The sequence below is a fragment of the Trichechus manatus genome, unplaced genomic scaffold (assembly GCF_000243295.1).
Source record: "Trichechus manatus latirostris isolate Lorelei unplaced genomic scaffold, TriManLat1.0 scaffold00090, whole genome shotgun sequence".
Taxonomy (NCBI): Eukaryota; Metazoa; Chordata; class Mammalia; order Sirenia; family Trichechidae; genus Trichechus; species Trichechus manatus.
This window is the reverse complement of record NW_004444026.1, coordinates 9,561,331-9,586,190: the sequence shown is the minus strand read 5'-3', so window position 1 is coordinate 9,586,190 and position 24,860 is coordinate 9,561,331. Positions and strand designations below refer to the sequence as shown.

General features: G+C 41.8%; 1 protein-coding gene across 1 annotated transcript in view; it reads left to right on the top strand.

Annotated features, from left to right (window-relative positions):
- The window catches only part of LOC101348450 (tumor necrosis factor receptor superfamily member 10A), a 45,342-nt gene extending 20,844 nt beyond the window's left edge, over positions 1 to 24,498 (top strand). The window contains exons 3-9 of the mRNA XM_023736687.1: positions 13,740 to 13,853; positions 14,609 to 14,720; positions 16,755 to 17,020; positions 17,460 to 17,491; positions 17,956 to 18,141; positions 20,455 to 20,530; positions 21,342 to 24,498. Of these exons, the coding sequence (XP_023592455.1) occupies positions 13,740 to 13,853; positions 14,609 to 14,720; positions 16,755 to 17,020; positions 17,460 to 17,491; positions 17,956 to 18,141; positions 20,455 to 20,530; positions 21,342 to 21,649 (1,094 nt within the window). The 3' untranslated portion in view covers positions 21,650 to 24,498. The remainder of the gene's footprint in view (positions 1 to 13,739; positions 13,854 to 14,608; positions 14,721 to 16,754; positions 17,021 to 17,459; positions 17,492 to 17,955; positions 18,142 to 20,454; positions 20,531 to 21,341) is intronic.
- The last annotated feature ends 362 nt before the right edge of the window (positions 24,499 to 24,860 follow it).

The following is a 24,860-nucleotide window of genomic DNA, read 5'->3' as shown; positions in this document are numbered from 1 at the left end:
CTATTGTTCATTTCTACCTTGATGGCATTGTGGTCAGAGAAGATACTTTGTATTATCTCAGTGTTTTGGATTTTGATGAGGGTTGCTCTGTGGCCTAAGATGTGGTCTATTCTGGAGAACATTTCATGTGCATTGGAAAAGAATGTGTACTTTGCAGCTGTTGGATGGAGTGTTCTATATATGTCTATGATGTCAGGTTGAATGATTGTGCCCTTTAGGTCCTGGTTTTTTTAATATGTTTTGATATTGTCTGCTGTCTTCGGGTCATTCGGTAGTTATTTTCTTCATTTATTTGTTAAAGATTTGTTTGTTTTGTCGTGCTTTTTTGTTTTATTTGGTTATGTCTGAGCAGACAGGCTATGCGTTCTTTATTATTTGCTCATCTGTGGGCACAATACTTTTCACCTCCTTGTCCAATGGGCAGGGTCATTTGCTCAGCTATGGTGTAGCAGGGCATGTCCAGCTGAAGGGGAGTTGCTGGGATGGGTTGTTTGTGGCATGTACTAACGCTGATAGGGCAGACTGGGAATTAGTGCAGGGCAGGTTCTGGTAGTGGGTGCCTGTGCTGCTCAGGGGTGTGATGTTCAATGCACAGTGTAGGTAGGCAGGAAGGAGGGGGGAGATTGTGATGTGCGGAGCTAAGATGGGTATGGGAAAGAGGAGAGAGGAACAGGAGCCAAAACAAACAAACAAACAAAAAAGATTGCTAAGGGTGCTTGCCGTTGGAGTGGAGAAATGAGAGACTGAGAAATGGAGAAAAAACAGGGAAAAAAAAGAAAAATGGTAAAAGAAAAAAATAAAAATTAGGAAAAAAAAAAAGAAAAAGCAAAGCTCCCAGGGATCCCACTGGTGTGGCTGCGAAGACTGGGGAAATGATTCCCAGGCCGTGAAGTTCAGCCTGGCTAGAGTGAGTTGAGCTGTCACACAGCGCCAGGTATTCAGGAGAGAGGAAGAGAAGGTAATTATAGAGAGCCGAGAAACTTAGAAATGAGGAATGACAACAAGGGAAAAAGAGAGAAAAGAAAAAAAGAAATGCCCCCAGGGATCCCACCATGCACGGTTGTGCAGATTGAGGAAGTAGCTCCCAAGCCACGCTGTACTGCCGAGGTAGAAGGGGCTCCCAAGCCAAGAAAAGAAAAAGAAAACAAACAAACAAATCAAAACAAACAAAAAAGCCCTGGGGATCCCACCAACGTGGCAGTGTGGGCCAGGAAGCAGTTCCACAGTTGAGCAGCGTTTCACAGCCTTTAAAAAAGAAGCAAAGATGGCACACAGAGCCAGGTTTTTGAGAGAAAGGAGGTGAAGGTGGTGAGAGGTATGGAAGAAACCAAAAGAAATGGAAAAAAGCAACACCATCAACAAACAAATGGCACTTAGGAGCCAGCCAGTGTGGGTGGTGTGGAATCCAAGTGGCACAGGGCAGAGGCCAGTGCCTCCTGGCCAAGAGACTGTGGCCACAGGAAGCAGAGGAGGCCGAGTGGGGGTGAAGAAGGGTGAGAGGTTGGAAAGCATGTATCACTGGTTACCGGTTGTTCTGTCTCCTGCTGGGAGCTCCGTGAAGCTGCTTTCCTGTGTTCCCTGTTCACCAGTCTCTGACAGGAGTCCAAGATGGTGAATCCGTGCTGTGTTAGCTAATAGGGGACCCCTGCATGTATCTCTCCTTGCTCTCTGTTCTCTGTCAGTTTCTTATTCCATTCGGTGCTTGGCTGAGTTCTTTTTCTCTTCATTTGACACTTAGGGTTTCAGAATTAACGTTTGTCTCTGTTTGACTTAGGTTTTCAGGTCTTTGCTGTGGAGGGATGGCGTGGTGCTTCTGTCTATAGAGCCATGTTGCCCAGAAGTCCCCCATTACTGCCTTTTTCTACAGTTAGTTTTGATTCCCTTCTTCCCTTTTCTGTGTAGTGTTTGTTATGTTCTTAGTGGTTACCCTGGGTATTATAACTAACATTCTAAAATTATAACAACCTAGTTTGAATGACACTAACTTAGTTTCAGTGGTATACAAAATCTCTGTTTCTATATATCTCCATTCCTCCTCCTTTATATAGCTTTATCTATACACATTGTGTGCTTATTTGCGTAGATATATAGTTATTGTTTTATGCATTTGCTTTTAAACCATAGGTACAAAAGAAGAGTTATGAATCAAAAGTACAGTAATACTGATTTTATATTTACCTACGTAATTACCTTTACCAGCATTCTTTATTTCTTCATATGGCTTGGAGGAACTCTCTAGTGTCCATTCATTTTAGCCTAAATGACTCCTTCTAGCATTTTTTTCTAGAGCAGCTCTAGTAGTAATGAACTCGCCTAGCTTTTGTTTATCTGGGACTGTCTTAGTTTCTCCTTCATTCTGGAAAGATAAGTTTTCAGGATATACACTTCTTGGTTGACAGGTTGGGTTTTTTTTTTTCCCCCATCACTTTAAATATGTCCACTGTCTTCTTGCCTCCATGTTCTCTGATGAGAAATCAACTGTTAATCTTATTGATGATTTGTTGTACTTGATGAGTCACTTTTCTTTTGTGGCTTTCAAGATTCTGTCTTCATCTTTGGCTTTCAACAATTTAACTGTAATGTGTCTTACTGTGACTCACTCCTGCTTGGAGTTTTTTGAGCTCTTGGATGCATAGATTCATGTCTTCCATCAAATTTGGGAAGTTTTTAACCATTATTTCTTCAAACATTTTTTTCTGCCTCATTCTTTCTCTCTATTCCTTCTGGGACTCCCCTGATCTGATGCTGGTACATGTCTTAGTCATCTAGTACTGCTATAACAGAAATACCACAAGTGGATAACTTTAACAAAGAGAATTTTATTCTCTCGCAGTCCAGTAGGCTAGAAGTCCAAATTCAGGGTGCTGGCTCCAGAGAAAGGCTTTCTCTTTTTGTCAGCTCTGGAGGAAAGTCCTTGTCATCAGTCTTCCCTTGTTCTAGGAGCTTCTCTGTGCGGGAACCCTGGTTCCAAAGGCACGCTCTGCTCCCGGCACTACTTTCTTGGTGGTATGAGGCCCCCCATTCTCTGCTTGCTTCCCTTTCCTTTTACCTCTTGTAAGATAAAAGGTGGTGCAGGCCACACCCCAGGAAAACTCCCTTTACATTGGATCAGGGATGTGACCTTAGTAAAGGTGTTACAATCCCACCCTAATCCTCTTTAACATAAAATTACAGTCCCAAAATGGAGGACAACCACACAACACTGGGAATCATAGTCCAGCCAAACTGATACACACATTTTTGGGGAGACATAATTCAATCCATGACAGTATGTTTGCTAGTGTCTCACAGGACCCTCAGGTCTGTTCATTTTTCTTTATTCTTTTTCCTTTGTTTTCCTTAGACTGTAAAATTTCATTTGTCTTATCTTCAAGTTTGCTCATTCATTCTTCTGCCTGATGAGATATTAATTTAACCCCTCTATCATATAAAGACATACAAAGGCTGAAAGTAAAAGTATGGAAAGAGATGTTGTATACAGTAACCAAAAGAGAGCTAGATTGGCTGTATTATTGTCAGACAAAATAGATTTTTTGTCTAAGTCAAAAAGATTATGAGAGACAAAGAAGGACATTATATCTTGATCAAAGTTTCAATCTATCAAGAAGATAAAACAATTATAAACATACGCGCATCTAACAACAGAGCCCCAAAATTTATGAAGCAAAAATTGAAAAGATTGAAGGGAGATATAGGCAGTTCTAGAAAAATAGTGACAAATTTAAATTTCCTACTTTTGATAATGGATAAAACAACTATACAGAAGATTAATAAGGAAATAGAGAATTTGAACAGCACTATAAACTAACTAAACCTAACAGAAATATACAGAACACACCACACAAAAACAACAGCATACATATTCTTCTAAGTGAACACAGAACATGCTCCAAGATAGAACATATATTAGGTCACTAAACAAGTCTCACTAAATTTGATAGACTGAAATCATGCAAAGTATCTTCTAATCATAATGGAAGGAAACCAGCAATCAATAAAGAAGGAAAACTGGAAAAGCCTGTATGAAGAAATGAAAAACACACTCTTAAATAACCGTGGGCCAAAGAAGACATCACAAGGGAATTAGAAAATAGTTTGAGAAAAAATTAAAACAAAATTACAACACACCAAAACTTACGGGATGCAGAATAAACAGTGCTAACAGTTTTTATCAGTATTTATAACTGATAACACCTACATTGATAAAGAAGAAAGATCTCACATCAGTAACCTAACTGTATATATTACCAGAATCAGAAAAAGAAGAGAAAACTTAACCGAAAGCTAGCACAGGAAAGAAATAAGACTAGATCAGAGATAAACTAAATAGAGAATAGAAAAACAATAATGAAGATCAACCAAATCAGAAATTGTTTCTTTGAAAATATCAATACAATTGACAAACCTATAGCTAAACTAAGAAAAAAAAAGTGAGAAAGAAGACTGATACTACTAAACTTAGCAGTGAAAAGGGGAGATTACTACCAACTTTCAGAAATAAAAAAGATTAGAATACAAAGAAACAATGTAAGCTAATAAATTGAATAAACTAGATGAAATGGACAAATTCCTAGAAACACATACTACTAAAATTGACTTAAGAAGATACAGAAAATCTGAACAGACCTGTAACAATTAAGTAGATTGAATCAGTCATTAAAAACCTCCCAACAAAGAAAAGCCTAGGACCAGATGGCATCCATGTGAATTCTACCAACTATTTAAAGAAAAATCAACACCAGTTATTCTCAAACTCTTACAAACAATTAAAGATGAGGAAACACTTCCTAACTCATTCTTTGAGGCCAGTATTACCCTGACATTGAAACCAAAGACACTACAAGAAGTGAAAACTACAGACCAATATCCCTTATGAATATAGATGCAAAATTTTTCAATCAAATACTAGCAAACTGAAGCCAACAGTGTATTAAAAGGATTATACACCATGACTAAATGGGATTTATCCTAGGAATGCAAGAGTGGCTCAACATGAAAAACAATCAATGTAATACATCATATTAATAGAATGAAGGGGAAAAAAACCCACATGATCATCTGAATTGACGCAGAAAAGACATTTGATAAAACCCAATCCCCTTTCATGATAAAAACATTCAATAAACTAGGCATAGATAGAAACTTCCTCAACATGGTGAAGGTCATATAGAAAAACCCACAGCTAACATCATACTTAATGGTAAGAGACTGAAAGCATTTTCCCTAAGATCAGGAACAAGACAAGGGTGGCCACTTTGGCCATTCCAATTCAACCTAGTACTGGAAGTTCTATCCAGAGCAATAAAGTAAGAAAAAGAAATAAAACGTATCCCAATTGGAAAGGAAGAAGTAAAACTTTCCTATTTTCAATGACATGATCTTCTTATATGTAAAAAACTCTAACTAAACCACACACAGACAAAACTTAGATTTAATTAATGAATTCCACAAGGTTGCAGAATACAAAATCAGCACTCAAAGATCAGTTGTGTTTCTATACACTAACAATGAACAATTTGGAAAGAAGATCATAAAAACAGTTCAATTTATAATAGCATCAAAATAATAAAATATTTAGGAATAAATTTAACCAAGGGGGAGAAAAAATTACCTACTAAAAACTACAAAACAATGCTGAAGGAAACTAAAGAAAAACTAAATAAATGAAATGACATCCTGTGTTCATGGGTTAGAAAACGATATATTTTTTATAGTTTATTTTATTTTTTGGTGGTGTTGCTGAGAATATAGAACATATACCAATTCAGTAATTCCTACATGTACAATTCAGTGACACTGATTACATTTTTAAGTTGTGCAACCATTCTCACCCTCTTTTTCTGAATTTTTCCTCCCTTATTAATATAAACTCACTGCTCCCTAAGTTTCCTATCTAGTCTCTCAAGTTGTTATTGTCAATGTGATTCCATACGTTGTTTTTAGGTGCCATTGGGTTGGTTCCACTCATAGCGACCCTATGTACCAAAGAATGAAACACTACACAGTCCTGCCCTATCCTCACAATTGTTGCTATGTTTGAGCCCATTGTTGCAGCCACTGTGTCAGTCCATCTCATTGAGTTTCTTCTTCTTTTTCGCTTACCCTCTACCTTACCAAGCATGATGTCCCACTCCAGAGACGGTCCCTCCTGATAACATGTCCAAAGTATGTGAGATGAAGTCTTGCTATCCTCGCTTCCAAGGAGCAGTCTGGCTATACTTCTTCCAAGACAGGCTTGTTCGTTCTTGTGGCAGTCCATAGTATATTCAGTATTCTTCATCAACACCATAATTCAAATGAGTCAATTCTTCTTCAGCCTTCCTTATTCCTTGTCCAGCTTTCACAGGCATATGAGGCGATTGAAAATACCATGGCTTGGGTCAAGTACACCTTAGTCCTCAAAGTGACATCTTTTTAATACTTTAAAAAGGTCTTTTGGAGCGGATTTGTCCAGTGCAATACATTGTTTGATTTCTTGACTGTTGCTTCCATGAGTGTTGATTGTGGAGCCAAGTAAAATGAAATCCTTGACAACTTCAATATTTTCTCTGTTTATCATGATGTTTGTTTATTGGTCCGGTTGTGAGCATTCTTGTATTTGTATATTGAAGTGTAATCCATACTGAAGGCTGTAGTCTTAGTCTTCATCAATAAATGCTTCAAGTCCTCTTTTCTTTAAGCAACCAAGGTTGTATCATCTGCATAACATGGGTTGTTAATGAGTCTTCCTCCAATCCTGATGCCACATTCTTCATATAGTCCAGCTTCTCAGATTATTTGCTCAGCATACAGATTGAATAAGTATGGTGAAAGCCTACGACCCTGATGCACACCTTTCCTGATTTTAAACCACACAGTATCGCCTTGTTCTGTTCAAACGACTGCTTCTTGGTCTATGTACAGGTTCCTCATGAGCACAATTAAGTGTTCTGGAATCCCTGTTCTTCAAAATGTTGTCTGTAATTTGTTATGATCCACACAGTCGAATGCCTTTGTATAGTCAATAAAACACAGGTAAACATCTTTCTGGTATTCTCTGCTTTCAGCCAAGATCCATCTGACATCAGCAGTGATATCTCTTGTTCCAAGTCCTCTTCTGAATCTGGCTTGAATTTCTGTCACTTCCCTGTTGATGTACTGCTGCAACTGTTTTTGGATTATCTTCAGCAAAATTTTACTTGCGTGTAATATTGATGATATTGTTTGATAATTTCCACATTCTGTTGGAGCACCTTTGTTTGGAATGAGCACAAATATGGATCTCTTCCAGTTGGTTGGCCAAGTAGCTGTCTTCCAAATTTCTTGGCTTACACAAGTGAGCACTTCCAGCTCTGCACCCGTTTGTTGAAATCTCAATTGGTATTGCATCAGTTCCTGGAGCCTTGTTTTTTTACCAGTGCCTTCAGTGCAGCTTAAATTTCTTCCTTCAGTACCATTGGTTCTTGATCATACGCTGCCTCCTGAAATGATTGAACATCAGCAAGTTCTTTTTGGTATCGTGACTCTGCATTCCTTCCATCTTCTTTTGATGCTTCCTGTGTTGTTTAATATTTTCCGCATAGAATCCTTCAAAGTTGCAACTCGAGGCTTGAATTGTTTCTTCAGTTCTTTCAGCTTGAGAAATGCCAAGCGTGTTCTTCCTTCTGGTTTTCTATCTTTGTACATTTCATTATAATACTTTGTCTTCTCAAGTGCCTGATCCCTTGTAGATAGTTCAGAAAAGAGCACAATGTTCAAGGCCAACATTCTTTACTAGTTAAGCTAAACTATTACTTGGTTTCCCCTTTCAAGACCTAATAATTTTCTGCTTTGAATTCTTTTTTTTTTTTTTTTTGATATCATGTGTTTTTATTCATGGAAGCATGCTGAGTATGAGGTGTCTTTAAATTTTTGGTTGGTAAGATGGATTTTAAGAAATATTAGGTGGGAATACATGGTTATCACAAAACTCAGGGGGTTCTCAGGCAACATGATTGGTGGACACCTGTCTGTCCCACTGGACGTGGGTGGCAGAACGTATTGAGGGGGCCTTCTATTGGGATACATTTGACACCTCTGGTTTTCCAAATATGACGCAAACAAAAAAACCAAAATCAAACCGACCAGAGGTTCCTAACTATAACACCAAAAAAACCCCCAACAAATCTGTTGCCGTCGAGTTGATTCCAACTCATAGAAACCATAAATATGCTTACAAGGCTTATCTAGATGTACAAAAGCCAAAAGAGAAAAAGTTTTACCAAATCGTACTTCCTGGATGCACTACCTCACATTTAAACCTTCTGCCTAAGCTGTTTTGCTTTAACAAATGTTTCTGTCACCCTTCACCATTACACAAATCCCCACTAGATGGCAGCAAATACTTTCAGTGGGAAAAGTAGAGTCCCAAGGAACCTGAGAGCCAGAAAAAAAATGAGTAGGCAACCATGTATCCCACAGATCCCTAAAGGGTGTTAAGAAGACTTCAGGAGATATTTTTGGTTTAAGGTTTTTGTTTGTTTGTTTGTTTTTTATTGTTGTTGAGAACATACACAGCAAAGCATACACCAATTCAACAATTTCTACATGTAAAATTCAATGATGTTGATTACATTATTTAAGTTGTGTGACCATTCTCACCCTCCCTTTATGAATTGTTCCTCCCCGTTCACATAAACTCACTGCCCTCCAATCGTCCTATCCCATCTTTTGAGTTGATATTGTCAATCTGATCCCACATAGATAGTTCTTTAAAGAGCATAATGTTCAAGGCAAACATTCTTTACTAATCAGACTAACCTACTGTTTGATTTAAAGAAGACTTCAAAAAAAGAAGACTTCATGGGCTATTTTTGGTTTAAGATTTGAAGATTATCTCAGGGTAATAATTTCCGGGCTTCATTCAACCTCATAAGAATTTGAAATTCTCTTCCGCATTTTCCCCTTTTGATAAGGACTCTTGTATAGAATCTTTGATCAAAGCATTCAGTAATTGCAGCTGGCATCATCCAGTTCTTTTGGTCTCATGGCAAAGGAGACAGTTGTTCAGGGAACAATTAGCCACACATTCCATTAAAAAAACCAAAAACCAAACCCACTGCCATCAAATCAATTCCAACTCATAGCAACCCTATAGGACAGAATAGAACTGCTCCGTAGGGTTTCCAAGGAGTGGCTGGTGGATTCGAATTGCTGACCCTTTAGTTAGCAGCCAAGCTCTTAACCACTGCACCACCAGGGCTCCATTACCTCCTCCTATTCCTGACTCTCCTTCTTCCTCTGTTGCTCCAGGCAAGTAGAGACCAATTGTTGTACCTTGGATGGCAGTTTGCAAGCAGAAAACAGTATTTTTTTAGATGACAATACTACCCAAAGCAATGTATAAATTCAATGCAATCCCTATTGAAATCCCAATGGCATTTTTTTACAGGAATCAGGAACCTATGGGGATATGTGCCATTAAAATATGGATGTATAAAGGTCTCTATGCTGCACAACATGTTGAGACTTGTCCCCAACATGTTGAGACTTGTCACGACTTGTTTTTCCAAACCCGTTACTGATTGGCTTGTTTACCTGAATTCCTCCTCCCTTGTCCGAAACTTATTGTTATTCACCCAAAGCCCATTGTTCTGTTATTTGCTTCATTGCTTGCTGTATTGACTATAAAATAAACTCCTGGGACTGAAGCCGGGGTTCGACTCCTCAGAGTGACCCTCCTGGCCCCACTTCTCTGTAAGAGTTGTGGCATTGGTTACTGTCTCCGCTGCCCCGACAACCATTGCCGCTGTGACAGGAACCTATCCTAAAATTCGTATGGAATTTCAAGGAATCCAGAATAGCCAAAACAACCTTGAAAAAGAACAAAGCTGGAGGCTTCACACTTCTCAGTTTCAAAATTTACTACAAGCTACCCTCATCAGAACAGTATAGCAGTTGCATAAATATAGACATATAGACCAATGAATAGAATTTTAAGCCCAGAAATAAACCTTCACATCTATAGTCCATTGGTTTTTGACAAAGGTACAAGACCATTTAACAAGGAATGAACACTCTCTTCAACAAATTATGATGGGAAAACTGTATTTCCACATACAAAAGAATGAAATTGGACCTTTATCTTATGTCATATGTGAAAATTAACTCAAAATGGATCAAAGACCTAAATTTAAGAGCTAAAACTATTAAACTCTTAGAGAAAAACGGGTAAATGTTCATGACTTTGGATTTGTGAAAGGTTTATTAAGTATGGCAGTAATAGCACAGCAATAAAAGAAAAAATGCATGAATTATTTTTCATTAAAATTAAAATCCTTTGTGCATTAGAGGACGTTATCAAGAGAGGGAAAAGAAAAACCCACAGAATGGGAGGAAATATTTGCCAATCATTTACCTGAAAAGGGTTTACTATCCAGAATATTTAAAGAACTCCTACAACTCAGCAACAAAGAGACAAACAACCAAATTAAAAAATGGGCAAAGGATCTGAATAGACATTTTTCCAAATAAGATATACAAATGGCCAATATGCATGTGGAAAGAAACTCAACATCATTTGTCATTAGGGATATGTAAATCAAATCCAGAACGATATACCACTTCACATGCACTAGGATGGTTATAATCAAGAAAAATAAAAACTAGTGGTGAGAATGTAGAGAAATCAAAACCCTTGTACATGACTCATGAGAATGTTAAATGGTACAGCTGCTTGGGAAAACAGTTTGGCAGTTTTTCAAAAAGTTCAAAATAGAATTATCATATGACCCAGAAATTCCACTCCTAGGTATATACCCAAAAGAATTGAAAACAGAGCTCAAGGAGATACTGGTACCCAGTGTTGATTGCAGCATTATTTACAATAACCAAAAGTGGAGATAATCCAAGTGTACACCAACAGATGCATGGGGGGAAAACAATGTGGTAAATACATACAAAGGAATATTATTCAGCTCTCAAAAAGAATGAAGTTCTGATACATGATATACCACGGATGAACTTTGAAATGGTTATACTAAGTGAAATAAACGAGATAAAAAAGGCAAATATATGATTTCCCTTATATGAAGTATCTAGAATAAGCAAAGTCATGCAGACAGAAAGTTAGATTAGAGGTTACCAGGGGCTGGGTACAGAGGGGAAAGGGCTGTTATTGCTTACCGGGTACAGAGTTTTTACTTGGGATGATAAAAATATATTGGAAATAGATAGTCATGATAGGTACACAGCATTATGAATGTAATTAATTCCACTGAGTTATACATTCTAAAATGGTTAAAATGGCAGCTTATATGTTATATATATTTTACCACAATAGAAAAATGAATCCAGGGAGAAACCCTATGACTTTCTTAGTAGTCTCTTTAGTTGCCCCAGAACCATTTATTGATTAATCACATTTATACCTTTGACACCCATGGAAGCATCAGTCAAGAAATCAAAAGACACATTGCATTGGGCAAATCTGCTGCAAAAGACTTCTTTAAAGTGTTGAAAAGCAAAGATGTCACCCTGAAGACTAAGATGCGCCTGACCCAAGCCATGGTATTTTTAATCACCTCATATGCATGTGAAAGCTGGACAATGAATAAGGAAGACCGAAGAAGAACTGACACCTTTGAATTGTGGTGTTGGCAACGAATATTGAATATACCATGGACTGCCAAAAGAACGAACAAATCTGTCTTGAAAGAAGTACAACCAGAATGGTCCTTAGAAGCAAGGATGGCGAGACTACGTCTTACATACTTTGGACATGTTTTCAGGAGGGATCAGTCCCTGGAGAAGGACATCATGCTTGGCAAAGTACAGCATCACTGAAAAAGAGGAACACCCTCAATGAGATGGATTGACACAGTGGCTGCAACAGTGAGCTCAAGCATAGCAATTGTGAGGATGGCACAGGACCGGGCAGTGTATCCTTCTGTAGTACATAGGGTCACTATGAGGCAGAATCGACTGGACAGCACCTAACAACAACGACAACATACCATTGACATGAAGTGCCTTCATAATATGTTAATAAAGGAAAGTTTTTTTAAAGTTCCGTTGTTTAGAGTACCTTTCCATATTGATAAAAATGAAACTGGAGAGAGAGAGAGGCTGGTCCTGCAAGATAGAGGGAGATTACATGAAGGAGCAAAGGTTGAGTCTAGAGACACGTGTACCGGAGGGACAACTCCTTTGCACTGCAGCTCATGGCTGGAGAAGGCTTCTTCTTTCAGGACCAGCTTTGAGTTACCTTCTTTGGATCATCTTTGACTCCCTACAGGAAGGACCCATTTTTCCTTCTACTGTCCTCCATGGGCAGATGGCCTAAGCTTTGACTGAAGGCTTTTCCATCATTGTTTCATTACCTCTTCTCTTGTTTATGTCTTCCACTGACTGTGAGCTCAGTGAGGACAGGGTTTATAACTTTCTTCTGTGAGTTTCCAGTGTCAAAGGCAGCGCAGTCCAACATCATAGTCAGTAGGCATGTGTGGCTATTGAGCAGTTGCAATATGGCTAATCTGATATGTGCTGTAAGTTAAAAATACACAATGGAATTAAAGACTTAACTATAAAAGTGATATAAAATTCCTAATTTTTTATATTGATTATGTGTTAAAGTTATATTCTTTTTTATATATTGGGTTAAATAAAATGCATTATTAAAATTAACTTGACTGTAAGAAGAGGAAATTTGTACATAGAGACATACAGGGGAGAACATCATGTGAAGACAGAGACAGAGATTAGAGTGATGCATCTACAAGTCAGGGAATGCCACAGATTGCCAGCACCCATCAGAAGGTAGGAGAGAGGCATGAAGCAGGCCTTCCCTCAGAGCCCCCAGAAGAAACCAATTCTGCTGACTCATGGATTTCAGACTTCCATCCTTCAGAACTGTAGTAGAATACGTTTCTGTTGTTGTAAGCCACCCAGCTTGTGGTACTTTGTTATGGCAGCCCTAAGAAACTAATATAGCCTTGTAAAGAAAACGTATTCAGACAGAAGAAACAACTTGTTCTAAAATGTTCCTGACTCATTAGGTGAACAAGAAGGCCAGAGTAGCTGGATGGAAACTGGTAGGAAAAGGAAGAGAGAGAACGGGGTTGAAGTAGTGAGCAGATCATGTGAGACCTTAGAAGCCATTATAAGACTTTGACTTTTACTCTGAGTGGCATGGAAGTGAGTGACTTCAGTCAGGAAGTTTTGAGCAGAGAAATAATTTCATCTACCATATGTTTTGAAAGATGGGTCTGCATTGAGAAGAGGCTGAAAGGAATCAGTTGGAATCAGGGAGACCAACTAGAAAGTGATTGCAAGAGGAGATGGTAGCTCAGACCAGAATGGTAGCAGTGGGGGTGGTAAGAAGTGGCCTGATTCTGGATTTATCCTGAAGGTCAAGCTAACAGTATTTTCTGATGCATTTGATGTCAGTGATTTGCATGTTCAACATAGATTTTCACCTTGAGAGACATTAAAATCCATTCTTGATATGAAAATAAATAAAATTGACCAGTTTCTTTTTACTCTTTTAATGTAGCTACTATAAAATTAAACTTCACGTGTGACTGTATAATATTTCTACTGGCCACTGATGGCTGAAGGCATGTAGGAGATGTAGAAACAATGAAGCTGACCAAGGCCGGGTGGAGTACGATTTCCCTGTTTAGATTCCACCACAGACCCAAAGAGGATCTCTCCGCTGACCACTGCCCAGCCTTCGGGAACCCTGTGAACATTCATTCACCAGCTTTTCTCTCCCTTCCCAGGCTATCACATGTTATTAACTACTGGAGATTGTATCCTATGCTCATATGGAGTGGATTATACCAACCATTCCAACGACTTACCTTCTTGCTTACCGTGTACGGTTTGTAAACCAGGTACAGAACATGACGGACTTGGGGCCCAGAAGTGGGATGCAGGGTGAGAAAGTGGGAATCATAGCTGATGTGGAATCAGGAAACCTGGGTTCCAGTCCCAGCTTAGTCTTTCCTATACCCTGAAACATGATTATGTCTTTGAGTCACTAAAATAAAACAAGGAGAAATTAGTTATATAAATCATGCCATTTGGTAGGGAAAATCTTTTAAACCACCAGCAGGAAAAGGTGGACTAATAATCCATTCCTTGTTGGGGAGGACAATATAGTTACCTCATAAGGAAAGGTGTGTCAGGGGCAAAGTGCTCATTTGAAGCTGCTGACACGGGTCTGGTCCTGGACCAGCACCCTCTTAGCTCTGTGTCTGCTCTTGGTCAGGTACTCAGCCTCTCAGCCGTGACTTTCTAAAGCCCCTCTTGCCTCTCTTAGCAGGGCCAGGTTTTTTTGAGAATCCACCCAAGAGTTCCTCTCCATCCAGGGTCTCTCAATTATTACCCCACCCGTTGCTATTGACCATACGATCCAAAAGATTTTTCCTCCCAAATTTCATACATTAAATAATGACTCGTGTTCCACTCTTTTTTATGACTCTGCCGACCATTTAGCAGTGGCTGTATTTCATTTGCCCCTGTCTGTTGCTGCAGAAACTGGCCCTGAAATCTATTGGTGAACTGAGTTGAGCTGAGTGGGAAAGGGTTTGGGAGTTGAGGGGAAGTCAAGGAAACACATCTGTAAATCCTTATCCTTTGTCTCCAGATGAAGATGAGATAAGTCCGTGCATCCTCACCAGAGACACGGCCTGTCGATGCAAAGCTGGTACTTTCCTTGGAAGCGATGCCCCTGAGATCTGCCAGAAGTGCAGCCCCGGGTAAGACGTGGGGCCAAGGGACTCCCACCAGCTCAAGTGAGCCAACAGAAGACCTGAGGTTTCCTTGCACCCCATTCTCTCCCCTTCTTCAGTCAAGCCCCCTCTAAATCCCTCTGGTCTTCCCTGGGCCCATGAGTCTTCTGAGCCTGCACAATCCCTCCTCATCCAGCTGCATGACCCACCACTGTCCTTGCCACCACCCCTTCCCACACCCCTTAGCACTCTTTCCACTGAGCCAGGCCAGCTTTCCACTGGGCACATGGGTCAGTTCTCAGGGCCCACGATGCTTTCAGGCCTAAGCGAATTCTTTAATTTCATTTAAAATGAGAATAATTGAATAGAATCAATCCTGAATTATAGTCATCCTTATACAAATGCAGTTATAAAATGTAAGTTTGACTATTTTCACGGAGAATGCACTAGTGTCACTAGAGGGATGCGGAGGTGTGGACCGTACTGAATGACACTTCCAGAGGGCGTGACACCAAAATGACTGTCTATAAAATTTTTGTGCCGTGTCTGAGCAGAAATTTCTTATTTTTTACAAAAATATCCCTGTAGTTGATTATAACAACAAAAAAAACTTTTTGTAGGCCTAGCTTGCATGTATTAATATGTCTACAAGGCTAAAATTCTATGCTATTTTCCTTTTTTAAAAAACAATATATTTTAGTGTGTTTTAGGTGAAAGTTTACAGAGCAATTTCCCATTCAGTGAATTGTACACAAAGTGTTCCATGACATTGGTTGCAATCCCCACGCTGTGTCAACACTCTCCCCCCGGGTTCCTCTGGCCTGGTTTTCCTACCTCTGTCTGCCTTCTCATCTTTACTTTTGGGCAAAGGTTTTCCCTTTTGGTCTCATAATTGTCTGTTCTACGAACACGTTCTTTTCAGGTGTTATTTTATAGGTCTGTCTATTGCTTGGCTAGAACGTGGTTTCTGGGAATGGCTGCAGTTCCAAGTCAGAGGGGCTAATTTACTTTTTAACCTTTCTCGTTACAGTCACACTTCGAATCATATGGTTTCCTCTGCAGGTGCTCCAAGCAGGCACTGTTGTTTTCCTTGCTGCGGGTGTTTTTATAGTCGCTGATTTTGTCAAATTTTCTGGTGTTTTAGCTACAAAATTGTGGTAATTAGCATGGGGGGGTGACACCATCAGTTACTGCACTGGGGGACAGCAACCCTAGTTATGCCAGTAGGAGAAAGGGATCCATGAGGACAGAAGTACCTAAGGCCCCAGAAATTCATGGTGAATCGCATTTCACTCCTTCAGGCTTCACGTAAAGTCCTGAGCTGACTCAACCTGCCTCACCCTTGGCCCGTTCCCTCCATACCAAAAAACCCTTTGCTGCAGCATCAGTTTCAACTCAGAGAGACCCTATAGGACAGAGTAGAACTGCCCACATAGGGTTTCCAAGGAGAGGCTGGTGGATTTGAACTGCTGACCTTTTAGTTAGCAGCCAAGCTCTTAACCACTGTACCACCAGGGCCCTTGTTTGCTTTATAACTCCTGTCTTTTCCATATTCTGGAGTGTTAGGCGCCAAGACTTTCTTTTCTCTTACCCTCTAATGACTGCTACAGTGGAGGTAGGAGCCAGTCAGCCAGGGGAGGGTGAAAGGTTAGTGCTATTAGTGAGGAAACGTTGACTGGAGGAGGTGGCTCAGCTTGTGGCCCAATGGCCCTCTTGAAGCTGCACCTGGAGTGAAACCTGCCCCCAGCCCCCGACGCTGTGGTGCCCCCTCGCTGCTGGGGGTGGGGGGGAAATTCACCCAGTGGCCTTGCAGACAAGGTGCGGCCTGAGCCAGGTGGCTCTGAGAACTGTGCGGGGAGCCCCAAGGGCTGAACTGCGGATGCTCGGCTCCTTTTCCCAGCCCAACAGGGAGAGCGGGGGGCCTCACCCCTGGAAACTTGAGAGCCAGGCTCTTCTCTAACATCTTGTCTGGGGACACTGGGGAGGGAGCATTACTCTTTCTTCTTATCTTACGTGCCCTCGCTCACAGACCCCTTCATTTCTCCCTGTGTCTGTTCTTAGGTGCCCTGATGGGATGGTTCAGGACAGTCCCTGTACCCCCTGGAGTAACTTGAAGTGTGTCCCCAGAGAAGCAGGTACCAAAGCCACTGGAGAAGCTACAGTTTCTGGAGAGCCAGTGGCCAGTGGCCCGAAGACTCCCACTACTGCCTCTCCTTCCTCAGGCTTTGGAAACCTTGAGATCTGGATCAGGATCTGGATCGGGCTTGGGATTGGGCTCTGGATCGTAATGGTTATGTTGGTGCTTCTTCGGAGGCGCATTATTCAAGGTGAAGATGGGTACGAGAGAAGGAGTGGGTGGGTGCTGGGTCACTCTCTGCCGATCACCTCATCTTGCCCTCATCTGCCTGGGATCATGTAGGGCCTGGATTCACATCCAGCCCCCTCATCTGATGGTCCCCCAACCTCCCTGGCTAAATTCAGTAGGGGATCCTTTTCTTCAGACGAGGCCAGAGGAACCGTAGGTTCTTGGTGAGGTGACTTTATTGTTGTCCCACCTCTGCCTGCCTCCCTGAGGTGCCCCAGAGTTGGAAACAGACTATCCCTGGCCTCCTGGCACCCCTGAGTCAGCCAGCCCAGGGCTCTTGGTTCAGAGTCAGAGTTCCCAGTAGATGCGCTGCCAGCTGGCCCTGCCCTGGGTGAAGGCTGGAGCTACAAAGATAGGCCCTCCCTCCCCACTTGCTAAAGGAGACGTTCCTTTTTTTCCAGGTTGTGGAGTGGTCTCCAAATTCGTTAACAGAGTAAGTTGGTGTGTTCATTTGCTGGGGGCATCAGCTCTCAGGAGCTGCTTCCCCACCCACACAAAGTCCCAGCAGGGTGGATCAGCTCCCTGATGTGTCCTGTGCTCCCCCCACCCCCAGCTCTCCAGTGTTGCCTGGTGGTTCTGGGCTGACTGTAAGGTGGAAGGTGGCCCAAGCCGTTCCCCACAGGCCAGCTGTGGTGCTGGAGTCCTGACCTTCAGCTGTTCGGGAGACAGCGTCAAGAACACCTACGGGGGATGGGGGAGGGGAACAGGGTGTGTCAGTCAGATGGTGAACTTGCCTTCTGGGTCCTGGTGCAGCAGCAGAGCCTGGATCTGCTGAGCTGTGTACCCACCCAGGATGACATCCTTGAGAAGGGTGGGGAAGGCAGGACAACTCTCCCTATGGGTCCCTGCAGGGGCCTTGGGTGTGCACCCCTGAGTGGGGTTCTTTGTCTTCCCTAGGTCTTGTTCGGGCAGCCGTGCTCCAGAAAAGGGCCTGAGGCTCATGACAATGCTCACAACGAGGCCCTGAGCAACAGGGAATCACAGCCCAGGCTGGACCCTGAGCTGGAAAGGGAAGGCCAGGAGGAGCAGGCTGGGGTAACAGGTGCCATGAGACAGACCCCAGTGGATGCACAGCCTCTCCTGGTGAGTGGGTGACACCGTGCCTGGCCCTGGCCCTTCCTGCTAGCCCAGTAGTCTTGGTAGAAAGAGGGGAGGTAGTGTCCAGTCAGCTCTCCTGGGGCACAAGGAAGTAGTGACATCGGAGAGACCAGGGACCTGAGGGAAAGGGGCTGCATGTAGGGGGCGAGCCTGCTCATGCTGATGTAGCATAGTATATTTTTATCGTCTGTCTTGTTCTCACTATTTCCCCAGAGCTAAAGCAGTGGGCACTCTGACATGCATTGAATGACCAAATAAGAGCTACACAGTATTCTACTGTGTGGTTGAAACGGATGTAGTAAGCCATCCTTATATCATTAGGAATTTTTAATTTACTTCAAAATTATTACATTGAACATATTTGAAAATGAATCTTTGTCCAGATCACTGATCATGTTGATAGGTGACTTCTTAAAAGAAGTGGAATTTCTGGGTAACATGGAGAAGTACTTTTTTTACTACACACACACATTCATCCACCGTTCAGTTCATCACAGTTCATCAGCTTTGATCTTACATTGGGTGGTTTTTTTCCTTCATTTTTGCTGAGTGGGAAACATTTTACATTTCTTTGTTTTCACTCTGTGTTGCATATTTATTTACTAGCTGTGTGAATCTCTGTTTCTTTAATTGACTGTCTATGGTTTCTGTCTTGTCTGTCAGCGTCTTTCTGTGGAGACATGCTCCTCTGGGCAGGCATTTTCTCGTACAGAAAAGAGATTCCTAATTTCTTGTTTGCCTTTCCGTTTTCTCTGATATTTTAATGCACAGAAGTTTTACATTTTCAGTAGTTAAATCTCTTCATGTATTTATTCCTTCATTGCTCATAAGTTTAGAAAGTCTTTCTCTGACAAAAGATAAGATGAACTTCTCTAATTTCTTAGGTTTTTTTTTTTTAATTAACAATGTGATTTTTAGCATAATCTCAACAGAAGTTATTTAGTGATATGACATGAAGAGCTACCTTGATTGTTCTCAGCGATTATGTCGTTTCTACAACACCATTCAGCAACTGATTTTCCTATTTCCCTCTGCTTTTGGCTCCTTCTTTGTCAAATGTTAAATGTTTACACAGACTATCATCTCTTTCCACCTAGACTGTTCTGTTTCCTTACCGTTTGTGCCTCAATAACACATTTTTTTAATATTGAGAAGATACACTAAATGAAGAAGAAGATCAATAATCCCCCATCCTGATTAACCAGTGTTGACATTTTTAAAAACAGCTCAATACATATCCATGGTTGGAAAATTTTGATAACACAGAAAAGCCCTCAGTAATTATGAAAGCCTCCCCATTTGTTTCTAGCCCCCTGGTGCTTTTTATTTGCAGTAACTATGTGATTCTTTGCTAAAATCATTGTGTATATGTCTTCTGTATATACATGCATGTGAATATACAGATTAGTCTGGCCAGCATCAAGATCTTTTCAATATTCACTATTTTTCTTATCGAAGAAGATAATATTCATCAGTGCAAGTATTTTATTGTAACTTAATTAATTTTGTCTGTTCCCCTCCAAGACTCATGCCCCTTATTTTTGTTCATGTCTTGTTCATAAGCCAGCACTCTCAGAATAATGTTCAACATGCTGAGAGAAGGCAGGCTTTTGGTCTTATTTTGACTTTGCTGGGAAGGCCTATAGTGCTTTACCACAAAGAATGATGTTGGCTCTGTTTTGATATAGAAATGGCTTTCATTATGGATACATCCTCCTATTCTAAGGTGTTTTTTAAAAATCAGAATTGATGGTTAGTTTTACCAAAAGTCATTTCAGCCTCCATTGAAGTTATCTGATGTTTTCATTTTCTTATTGAAACTACTGATATGGTACATTATTATTAATCAAAGCACACTTGCATTCTGAAATAAACCTTATTTTAGATTTTCCAAAATGCCCTCATGTATATTCTATTTGAGTCTCATAAAAGCCTGTGAGTCCCTGGTTGGTTGTCCTCTGTTGGGCTGGGTGGGAACTGACTAGAAGGGCAGAAGGGAACTCTCTGGGGTGGTGGAAATGCTCTATGTCTTGATTTGGGTGTTGGTTACACAGGTGTGAACAGTTGTCAAAAGTGGAACAGAACACATACGTTGTATGTACCTCACTGCATGTCATGTATACCTCAAGCAAACAGCCTGTGAAGGACAGAGACTGGGAGGTTTATCTCCATTCCCAGTTAGTCCCAGAGGGAGCGCTGGGGTGCCCCAGGTCACACAGCTGGCTGGGTGTCAGGGTCAGTTCTAGAATCCAGGGCTTCTGACTCGGATCCAAGGGTATTCTCCACTGTATTTTATAGGGACATCCAAATGCTGAAGGGTCTCAGATGAGAAGGATGCTGCTGGTTCCAGCAAATGGTGCAGACCCCACTGAAAGTAAGTGCTTTGTTCAGGCAGTGCTAAGTAAAAGATGAATGAATTATATCTCATTAATATTTTTTTGTATCATGATAACGTGCAAATAATATTTTGTATATATTGAGTTACATAAAATGTACTGCTAAAATTAATGTCACCTTTTTTTCCTAATGCAGATAAGCAAATATGATATTCTATTTATGACTCTCCTTATATTTCTATTGGATGGCAATGTCAGTGCATTTCACACACATGTCATTTAATCCCTCATTTGCTCCATCTTACAGATTAAATTGTTGCTCAGAGTTTATTTACCCCTTGTAGGTCTGTCCCAGTGTCAGTGAGGTTGAGCTGGGGTAAAAATCAGAGATCTTTTGTATACCTCCAAGGCCTTGTTCTTTCCAGTAAGGCAGGAGCTCCAGCCCTGGGAGCTGACTCTCATGATAAGCGCAGCCAGGCAGTGTCCCTCCTCCAAGGTCCTGTTGTACCCACGGTCTGTCCCTCTCCTCTGGCTGGTTCCACAGGTCACTTTCTTTCTCCATCACGCCCACCCTGCCTCACCAGGTGGGATGTCAGCCCTCCCCTAGGGCAGGACTCTCTGTCGACCTTGACTGTCCCTTGGTGCCTTGGACATGGTGAGGGCCAGGCAGTAATGCCTTCTCCTCTGCAGATGGGGAAGCAGGTGGGGGACGTGGAGCAGCAGGCAGACCACAATAGAGGGATCATCAGTGTCTACCCTGGGGTACCTAGGCCTGACTTAGGATTCTCTTCCCTTTCTGAAGTACATCCCATCTAACGTCACTGTCTCTCTGACTTCATTCTCCCACAGCTCTAAAGGCATTCTTTGATTACTTTATAAGTGTAGTGCCCTTTTGTTCCTGGAACGCAGTCATGCGGAGGATGGGCCTCACAGACAATGAGATCCACGTGGCCAGAGCCAGTGCAGTGGGCCCCAAAGAAGAGCCCTACAAGGTGCTGGTCCAGTGGCTCCACAAGACAGGGAAGGCTGCCTCCATCAACACCCTGCTGGATGCCTTGGAAGCAGTAGGAGAAAGAAATGCAAGAGAGACAATTCAGGACTACCTGGTGGACTCCGGAAATTACACCTTTGAAGAAGACAGGGCAGACAACCGATGATGTGTGCACGGGAATGAAAGAATTGCTTCTTGAAATCACTTTGGACTGAGCCTGGACTAAATAGGCAAAAATTTAATGTGAACAGTTCATGAAGAAATTCTGCCATCAGATATCATACAGCAGTTAGAATGTTGTAGAACTCCTTTTGCAATAGTTTTTATGAAATATTGGCAATGATAAGCAAACTGTAGAAGTGTATGATTCTACTTGTAGTATACTTGTACGTTTCTGTGGGTATGACAGTTGTTTTTAAGACCTCATTCTTTTCAACCGATGGCAGTTTACATCATCATAGAAAAAATTTTTTAACTTATATTTATTATATTGCAAGATCCATGTATGTTGCTATATTTGCATTTAATTGTATCTAGTATTCTTGGGTGACACAGTTAAGTGCTCAGCTATTAACTGAAAGGTTGGCGGTTCTAACCCACCCGGAAGAGCCTCAGAAGAAATGTCTTGCGATCTGCTTCTGAAAGGTAACAGAACCCTGTGGGGCACAGTTCTACTCTGACATACGTAGGTCGCCATGAGTTGGAATCGACTCAGTGGCAATTTGTAGTGGTAGTATTCCTTAATACCGTATGATATGGATCTTTCTGTTTTTATATTTTTGTGTATTATAGGAACATGGGAAAAAATGGATATTTAACTAGTTTGATTACTAAGTTTACCTGAAAGAGAGCAGAGAACCAAAAAACAAGTAGAAAGAAAAAAGTTTGGGATGGAATATACGCTAATCTGTATGTTTGCACTATTGTGTTCCAGTTTCCTTCAAATGCGCTTTGAGCCCAGCCAGGTCTGGATGCCTGGCTGCTTTTAAAGACCAATCTTTGAAACTTGACAATTTTATAGGTATATGATTATTTATTTATAGGTAGATGTTTATAAGTGATCAGGAAGTTGAGTTGTGGTATGCATGTGAAGCCCATGTTTCTGGCTTGTCCCTGAGCTGGGCAGTCAGCTTGGGCCTCCATTTCCTCATCTGTGCCCAGGGTTGAGGAGAGTGAGACATAGGGTTAGATCCGAGATGACAAGTGGGGTTTCTTTCATGTGTCATTTCTGATGAATGTTGGTAGCTGTGCAGGATGCCATGTTGAGAACTTTAGCCGCGTCTCAGCTCAGGAGAGAGGGTGTGGTGATCTTTTCCTGATGTCTGGCATGGTTACAAGGAGAAGAGTGATCAATACACATGATTTGTGCTACATGTTTGCTGAGGACCAAGTGATCTTTCTCACTTCTAATGGTCTGTGAATCAGAGCCCCCGAGCTGCTGTTTGGGGTCTGGATTGCCTACCTGAGGAGCTTAGCCCCTCTGTAAGCATCTGACTTTTACATAAAAGAGTTACGCATAATCAGCCAATTCTGAAATACTCAGAATGAACCCTAGAAATGGTTGATACATTAGAGTTTTGACCTTTTATTGTTTTGTTGTATTTTTTTTAAATCCTTGGTACCTATTTAAGTTCTCCTTTGCCAGACCTTTCTCCATTGTGTTCCAGGTATGGCAGGATAATTTTATTGAGGTAGCAATTCTGGGGGGGTGGCAGTTGGTCTTTTTCATCTCAAGGCTCTGTGTATTGTCTTGTTCCAGAGGATGGTATGACTGAGCTAAAAAACAGAATTTCCTGAAAATGTAGGCATATTAAGGTATTCTTGTTTCGCTGAGTTTTGGGGAGGTGCAAGGCCCGAGGTTACTCTGGTGCTAAAATATTTTTCTTTTTACTTCTGAGACCCAGATGGGCTGGCCACAGTTCATTATGTGGAACTCACAATGTTTCCTGTCTCATTGTGTTTGCATTTCCTGTTCCTCTGAGCAGAACACTCTGCCCTCATATCTTTAGATGGACCCACGTACTTTTGTCAGTAAGGTTGCAGCTCATTTATCCCATTGTTAGAGGACTTCCTTGACTGCCCATCTAAAGTATTGGCTTTACTAGCCTCACCAGTGTTTGTCACGTTTACTCGTTTATTTACTTGTCTATTGTATTTCTTTCACTAGAAAGTAAGCTTCATGGGAATATGAAAATATTTGTTGAGTTTTGTTGTTTTATATCCATTCCAGATAGCACCTAACATGTGATATGCACTTCATCTTTTTTTAATGGTTGAGTATGATTTCATGCAGCTCCCTGCTGGAAGATTCTCTCTGGGAAGAGTTCGTCGGCAATATCAAACAATACAAGGCAGTCCATTAGGTACAAAATACTTATGTATTTATGAATTCATGGCTAAATTAAATATGAAATCTTATAAAAAGAGGTGTGTTTTTTTTTCTCCCCCATCTTCCCAGTCTCCCTCCGAAACAGCTCTGAATGACTTGAGTACAGGAGTACATAGTCTTGCTCTGTAACTCACTGCTTCTCTTCCCCCTTTATGCCTTCAGGCTTTCCCTCCATGGGTGTTTCATGCTTTTGCGTCCCCTGAATTTCAAAGTGCAGGTTCACGGGGGGGATTGGAATTCAGCACCTCCTCCCCCTCCCTCTGCTGCCTGTCTGTCCCTTCTGGGGAGAGGAGACACCAGCTTTGGCCTGGCTCCTCCATAGCCTCCAAGGGTGGTTTCTCTGGGTTGCACCTGGGGCTGCTGGGCTCCCGTGCGGTGTAGATTGGCTCTGACAGAGCAGTTGGGGAAGGGGTGGTGGATCCCTGAGGGGGTTAGCTGGCCCTGGTTGTTGGGGTAGTTCTGTGGCCACTCTCCTATCTGCTTCCTCCAGCTCCTTGACCAACCTTCACTTTCTCTCCCCCACTGGCCTCTTCTCCATCCTTATCAGTGGACTGATTGCTCAGCCTGCAAGCAGCCTGGGAGTTCCCCTCCCCCTTGCTCTTTAGGACACGACTCTACCCCTCACCCACAGTTCCTGAGAGGCATCTTGGCCCAGGTGTGCAGCCTCCTCTGGCCCCTTCCCCAGAATAAAGGTGCGAGGTGCAATGCTACTCTCTTCCCTTTGGGCTCACTTCCTGCCTCTGCCCATTGGCTCCTCATCTTCCCCCTTGAAGCCATCAACTGAGAGCCCAGCTGAAAATAGGCTGATCTGCCAGCAGAGGGCAGCACACGGCTGGCCGTCCAGGCCAGTCACCCTGGAGAGGGACTTGCAGGGGAAGGCAGCTTTAGCCTTGGAGGAGCCTGGTGCACAGACAATATTGGTTCTCAACCACTTTATATCTGCTTGACCTGCCACCTCCTGTTCGTCTTGATGACGATTTAACCTCAA